Source organism: Orcinus orca, chromosome 2 (assembly GCF_937001465.1).
Source record: "Orcinus orca chromosome 2, mOrcOrc1.1, whole genome shotgun sequence".
Lineage (NCBI taxonomy): Eukaryota > Metazoa > Chordata > Mammalia > Artiodactyla > Delphinidae > Orcinus > Orcinus orca.
In genome coordinates, this window is record NC_064560.1 from 168,614,808 (window position 1) to 168,622,061 (window position 7,254).

At 57.7% G+C, this 7,254-nt stretch overlaps 1 protein-coding gene across 3 annotated transcripts in view; it reads right to left on the bottom strand.

The window, feature by feature from the left end:
- The window catches only part of ACTN1 (actinin alpha 1), a 95,629-nt gene extending 89,193 nt beyond the window's left edge, over positions 1-6,436 (bottom strand). For 2 of the 3 annotated variants that reach the window (XM_033432566.2, XM_033432442.2), the window contains exon 1: positions 5,952-6,436. In XM_033432566.2, coding sequence (XP_033288457.1) covers positions 5,952-6,056 — 105 coding nt within the window. In that variant the 5' untranslated portion in view covers positions 6,057-6,436. The remainder of the gene's footprint in view (positions 1-5,951) is intronic. The other variant, XM_004262158.4, reaches the window with a different exon arrangement.
- Between the last annotated feature and the right edge of the window lie 818 nt (positions 6,437-7,254).

The following is a 7,254-nucleotide window of genomic DNA, read 5'->3' on the forward strand; positions in this document are numbered from 1 at the left end:
GAGACACAGCTCTTCCCTAGGGACACACAGTAGCAGGTCTGTGGCTGGGTCCTGTCTCAGGCCGCCCTACCCTGGCAGGGCAGGAGGCACCAGGTCTCATGTGACAAGTCCTCCAGCCAGGTTTGTGGTTTGTGGCCACTGGCCAGGCGCCCAGCCCCAGGCCTTCCTCGAGAAGCTGGAAAAAGGAGGCCCAAATCCCAACCACAAATCCCAAACGACAGGACGCCCATTTGGTTTGACCTCCTCACACGGAAGGTCCCAGAGGTGAGGGCCTCTCGCAGCCCCGTCCCACTGAGCACAGCCTTGGCAGCCTTCCTCAAGAAGTCAGACTTCAGGAAATGAGTTTCCTCCTTTTCCCTTTGAAAAGGCTGGATCCTACAAGCCCATCTCGAGTGACCAGCAGGCCCTCAACGTCTCATCATTCCTCAGAACTGGAAAGTCTGGTTTCCCCTGTGCTCCGGGCACTCTCACATCTATCTGTCCAGGGCAGGGAAGGTGGCAGCCTCCACCCACAGCCCTGATGCTCTAGGCCTCATCCATCTCTCCTATCTCTCTTTCGGGCTCTGTCAATCACTTCACCAACCAGTGGGGCACCTGTGCTCAGCGCACCCATGTGGGACAGGTTTCAGAGAGGAAGCAGCTGTAACCGGTCCTGGAGCAAAGCAGGGCTGGGTAAGCAGCTGGGGGTGTGGGCCGGACCCAAAGAACGGCCTCAGCTAATTATCAGAGGGGGCTGAAGACATTCTAGAATTGTCTCTTATAGAGGAAATCCATTCTCTGAGGTCATTTTACCTGTATTACAACCAGCTGACAAAGTTTTTAAGCACTTCAGCATTCATCTCTTCATCCTGGATACCCAGGGAAGTAGGGAAAGGGTAGGCAAAGGGATGCTATACCATTCTATAGGTAAAGGTACTGAGCAACCAGAGAGGTCAGGTGACACTGAATGAGCCAGAGCTGACTTCGGGGTCAAAGGTCAAGGACAACACAACTCCCACACCCTTCCGGTCAACCTGGTCTCCTGCTGAAATGGGTTTATATACTACATCTTATCTCAGAGCATCATGGGTAAAGGCCATAGCAAATCTGGTTCCTCAAAATAGTTAACGTTTATTGAGCACTCACTATATGCTAGGTGCTATGCTAAATTCCCTACATACATTACTTGGTTTAAACCTCTATGCAGCTATTTCAAGTGGGAACAACTATTATCCCCATTTCCCCCTTGGCATCAAGAGGCACAGAGCAGGTAAGTGATTGACCCAGGATCACACCACTAGTCAGTGGAGGGGCCAAGACTTGGACCCAGTGTGCCCAAGAGCATGTCAACCTGCAGAGGTTGGAGCCGGGGTCCAGCCCCAGGATGGGGTGTTTTATCTGGAATGTAAAGCATTTCATCCCAATCTCCACCCCCCTGGCCCGGAGTTGGGAGCCACGCATGATGCCATTTATCCAATTGTTCGCATCATTTCTGGACCATGTACAACAGGCCTGACTCTCTGCCAGGCAGAGCACAGGACAGGCTGGGTCCCTGCTCCCATGGACACTGGCACGGGAGTGAAGCAGGAAGGAGTGGAGAACACTGGGGCTATGAGGATGGAGACGATGGCCAATTCTCTCCTCTTATCTCCACCAGGCATCACTCTGGCTTTAGAAGTCCTAACCTCCTGCCTTCAGGGTAAGCAGACGTCCCACTCCTCCCCAGGTAAACCCACCCACTTTGCAGTCCTCCATCTTGATCGGTGGCCTTGGTAGCTCCTGGGATGATGGTCTCACAGTCCAGAAGCAAGTGTAAACAAAGTGGCCTCTCTTCCTGCCACATCCCCTGACGACCTGGCTTGACGTGGGTACAGAATCAGCATCTGGACCTATTTACAACCACCTTCTTTCACCTGCCAGGGCCGCCTCTCTGTTTGAACTTCCATCAGCTCAACAAATATTATTTAAGGTCCTACATGTTAAAAAAAAAAAAAAAACAGGGGTTGGCACCTGTGGGAATACACATTAAACCAGAGCCTCTAGGATTTACGAGGGAAGAGAGAATAAAACTGAACAGCAGGGGGTCTTCCCTGGTGACGCAGTGGTTAAGAATCCGCCTGCCAACGCAGGGGACCACGGGTTCGAGCCCTGGTCTGGGAAGATCCCACATGCCACAGAGCAACTAAGCCCGTGCACCACAACTACTGAGCCTGCACTCTAGAGCCCGCGAGCCACAACTACTGAAGCCCACGCACCTAGAGCCTGTGCTCCGCAACAAGAGAAGCCACTGCAATGAGAAGCCCGCGCACAGTGACAGAGTAGCCCCTGCTCGCCGCAACTAGAGAAAGCCCGCGCACAGCAACAAAGACCCAACACAGCCAAAAATAAAAGTTCATTAATTAATTTAAAAAAATTGAACAGGAAGCTGCCATTTTACATATTCTCTGCTGTCAGCCCAGCAGGGGGGTATTAGCTCCTTTTTATAAATAAGAAATAAGAGGCTGAGAGAGGTTAAGTTAACTTGCCCAGGGCCACAAGCCTAAAAGTGTAAAGCCAGGATGCTACTCAAAATCTATGCCCTCTCCAGCCCACCTGACCCCGGGCACGCATGCGAGTGCGCACACAAGGACGTGGGTGAGATCCACATGAGGGAATAAAGTGGGGACTATGGTCATCCCCCCAAAATGGGCATTCAAACCTGGGGTCCCTAGAAAAGGTGACTTTGGCGCTCAGCCTCCAAGATCAGAAAGACTGTGAACGCCAGTAAACTTCCCCAATCCACTGCACTTTGTGTCTGGAGGCAGGGAGTCCAGCATGATGAACTCTGCACTGAAACATTCTTTGAAGGGACAAGCCGTGGCCAACCTGAGGCAGGTTCTTGAGTCATGCCTGCTGCCTGCACGAACTTCTACCTACATCTGCATCAGCCTTACCGTTTCCCCATGAAGTCATTTAATCTGATGCCTGTTAAGAGCCCCGAGGGGTAGGCAGGGCAGGCACACGGCCAGAGGAGGAAATAGAATGGAAGGGCCACAAGGACAGGGACCTCATCTGTCTAGTTCACTGCTCTACCCTCAGCACCTGGAACTGGGCCTGGCCCAGAGCAGGTGCTCCAAAAGTATGTGCTGAAGTTTCTAATAACAGCTCAGAGAAGTGAAAATGACTTGCCCGAAGTCTCACACATAGCACGGATTGTACCAGGGCTAAAAACAGGGCCTTCAACCTCCCACCCAGTGGCCTGTGTATCCCACGGCACTGTGTCTTCCTCCTCCCCACCCTCACCCCCAGACTCACTCTCCGGCCTGCATCTGTAATGGTCGGCCTCTGTCCACTCGTTAACTCCAGTCCCACTCAACCCTCACCTCCCATGGTCAGCAGGGAGGGTGTCAAAAGCACCAAGTTACTTTAAGTCTGATCCTCCACTCGTTGTACCACTTTATATCCCCACCAGCCCTCTGAGAACTAGGGGAAACATGCAGAAACTGAGAGGTAATAATTAATGGCAGGAAAAAAACAAACCCACCAAAGCAGGTGTTGGCTCCTCTCGGGCGAGATCTTTGCAGGGTTGGATGCCAGACCCAGCTTTCCGGCCTCTCTCACCAACAAGGAACAAGTGAGGGGAAGCTGACTGCCCAGAACACGGCGGCATCCCAGCCCCACCATGCACCCGTCAGGACGCTGGGCTGGTTACTTCCCCCTCTGCCCCTTATTTCTTCATCCTCATGTGTGCCCAGCTCACAGAGCTGTTGGCAGTAACAATTGAAACAATATATATGATTAGAAGAGTGCCTGGCACACATCAGCCAATGCCAGCTCTTGGAACTGTTGAGTCTGTCCCTAGATAACCAACTTTCCCAGGTGACCCTGTTCCCACCTGGCTGCCCAAAAGCCTGGTGCACACCCACTACCACCCAGGTCAGGGTTTTTGAGTGTGAGTGTGTGTGTGTGTGTGTGTGTGTGTGTGTGTGTGTGTGTGTGTGGAGAGAAAGAGACTTATATAATTTTTCTCCCCAACTACGTTTAATATATTCATTCATTCATTTGATAATAATGAGTACTGTGTGCAGGTCCAGGGCCCGGTGCTTGGTCCCACAGTCCTTAAAAGGACCTAATTCCTAACTCTTGGGCAGTCCTGTCACTCCTGCCCCACCAGGCACACAGTAGGTATTAGGCAAACAGGAATTTTTCCTCTTCTACTGCGCATGGAAGATCCCAAGATATCCACCACATCCTAATCCCTAATTCCACCCCTCACATCCAATTTAAAATCTATTCTCAAGAAAGCTGCACCTTGGGGGGAAAAAAAAAGAGCCCCACCCTTTCCCGCATAGGAATCTCCAAATCACTCCCTTCTCGATTTCACCAACAGCCCAACTGACCCAGGAGATAAACCGGGTGAGGGAGGACTCACCTCTCCCCCAGCTCTCCCAGAGGGGCCGACAGGAAGAGGGGGAGGGGTGTTTAAGCAACTGCCACATGGCAAAGAAGTCAGCTCGAAGCCCGGGAACCCTCGGATGCGGCCACAGAGGGCTGAGTCCAGGAGAAGCCAAGACCCTGGAGCTCAGGTCGCCCGGCTTCGGGAAGCCCTTTGTGCGCGTGTTTTAAATTACCTCTTCTTGTCTGATGAAGTGAGTAAAAGGGCGCCGTTTCAGGGCTTAGGATTCCTGAGTGAGCTAATACAGGATGCCTCTGGCTGAAAAAAAACTTCAGTCGGCTCCCTAAACTCCCCCCCCTTTTAAGTTTAAAAAAGGGAATGAATGTTACCATTTTTGGACATGAGCTTTCTCCCTCAAGCCCAGCCCTAACCGCACTATCCACAGGGACGCGCCATCCTGTCCCCCCCCATTCCCTGATCAGCAGAGGGGTGGAGGTGGGGGGTTGGGGGGTAAGGAGGGACCGGATGGGAGCGGGGGAGGAGGAGGGGGTGTTCAGGGTACGTGGCCGCCTGGGGCAAGAGCTCACCGCGCAGGCAGGAAACAGGGACAGGGCTGGGGCGCCCTCTCCCCCACAACAAGAGTGGGTTGTGAACTCTTCCTGCCACCGGCCACTGTGCCCGGGTCCCATCGCCAGCTCCGAGCCCAGCGCCGGTGGCGGAGCGCGCCCTCGCACGCGGCGCCTGGGACGCGCCTCGCTGGCTAAGCATGGAGCCCCAGTGACTGACCCCAAATATCCCCGGAGACAATGCCTTGCCCTACAGCCCCTCGACTCAGATCAAGTTGCCCAAATTCGCGATCTCCCGGGAATGAGCGGGGGTCGGAGAGGCAGGACGCAGACGCAAGTCCATCTCCGCTCGCAGCTACCAACCACTGAGTTAAGCAATAAAACGGTTTGCCGTCCTGACCCCGCCCCCCCCAGGGCCCGCTGGGGAGCTCGCGTTTGCCCCCGGGTTCTCTCGGCCCCAACCCCATTCTGGCAGGTCCAACTCCAGGCAGACCCAGAGGAGGCTGCCAATCCCGCCGGCGCCCGCTTCCCCCTCGGCCTGCGGGCAGGGGCTGGGAGGACCCGTGCGGCATGTCCCCTCCAGGTACCAAGGCGACCCAGGAAGCGCGCTGCCACCGCACGCCATACGGAAAGGCGGTCAAGGGGCGGGGAAGGGAAGGGAAAATCGATCCGGAGCTAACAGCCACCGAGCCGGGGACTCAGCCCCAGCCTCCCGAGCACCGCCCCTGCGCCTTGCCCTCCCGGGGCTGGTGCGATTGTATAGCCGGGTGGCCTGGATAGCCCGCCCCAACGCGACCTGCCCGCCCGCGGCCCCACCTCCCCGCGCTTGGCCTCGGCGTTCGCGGGCTCTGGGACCCGGGCGCTCCCCCTTCCGCCCCGCGCCTGTAACCCAACACCCCTCCTCGCTGCGGCCGCGCATCCCCCGCCCCCGCTCGTGCGCGCCTGGAACCGGTTCGCAGCCGGGAGCCCAGAGCCCTGCGGGCGGAGTGGCCCGGGGCTGGGGGCTGCGGTGGGCTGGGGCGGTTGCTGACCTTTCTCTGCTGCTTCTCCCAGGCTGGGTCCAGGAGCAGGTCTCGATCCCAGTCCTCCTCGGGCTGCATGTAGTCATTGGTTTGCTGGGAATCATAATGGTCCATGATGGTGAGCGCGTGCTAGGGGCTGGATTTCTTCCTCCACCTTCTCTCCCGGCGGCGGCTGCTGCGGCTTGCTGCCCCGGCGTGGGGAGGGAGTCGGGGATGGGCTGAGCTGGGCTGGGCTGGCGGGGCCGGGCTAGCTCCCCTGCGCCCGGTTCCGCCGCGGCGCTGCTCGCGAAGGCGGCTGCTAGGGGCGGCGGCGGCGGCGGCGGCGGCGGGTCGAGCTCGCTGACTGCCTGCCTCAGGCGGCCGCTCAGACCTAATCTCCACGCACACTGAGCTAGGCGGACACACTGGCGCTGCGGGAGCAGAGGCGGGCGGGGGCGAGGGGAAGGGGCAGAGCCCTCCCGAGGTTCTCCATTGGCCAGGCCGAGTTGCCCAAACTTCCCCCCATCGCCTCTCATTGGGAATTCCTGGCATCCGTCAGCCGGGCCGCGGCGCATATAGGTGGACTGGGCGGCCCCCTCCTGGCGCGCACGCCCCCGCCCACTCCCCGGGTTCCCACTCCCCCGCGGCTCATGTGACACCAGCTTAAGCTGAACGGGACCGAAGCCGGGGGACGCCTCCCCGAGCTCGGGGACCGAGCGGGCGCGCGCTCGGGAGCCCCAGGAGCCGCCGGGGGATTGGACACTCTCCCCGCCGACACGAAGGCCCCGAACTCCGGCGCGCCGGCGTCCTGTGATCCCGCGCGCGCTCCAAACCCCAGAGTGCCAGGAGCTGGAGGACAGATGCTAGGAAACCCGAAAAGCATTCCATTTTCTCTTTCCCAGGGTCCGAAGAGGTCGGCACCCAAGGAAGGGGAGCGGGAAGTGCCGGAATGGAAAGGAATTTCCTGGGAATTTCCTGATTCTGCCGCCCCGCCCCGCGCGACCCCGCAGACCCCTGCCCTCCCGGAGCCAGGTTTCTTGCCAGCCAACTGCGCTCAGAGGCCACACAGCTTTCCCGCCTCGCCGCGGGGTCCTTTGCCGCCCGCCCTGGGGCTCAGGGGCTATGTCGCTCAGCTTTCCGGGATCCCCTGCGAGTCCCCGCGGGCTGGCAGAGCTCGAGCTACCCTCATATACACCTCAGCAGCATCCCGGTAATTCCGAGTGACCTACCTACGCCACGTCCCTCCAACACACACCCCTGACTGATGGAGAAACTGAGGTTCAAAGAGCTGAGCTTAAAAAGGGTTTATCAGGTTCTCTGGACTCCACAGGCC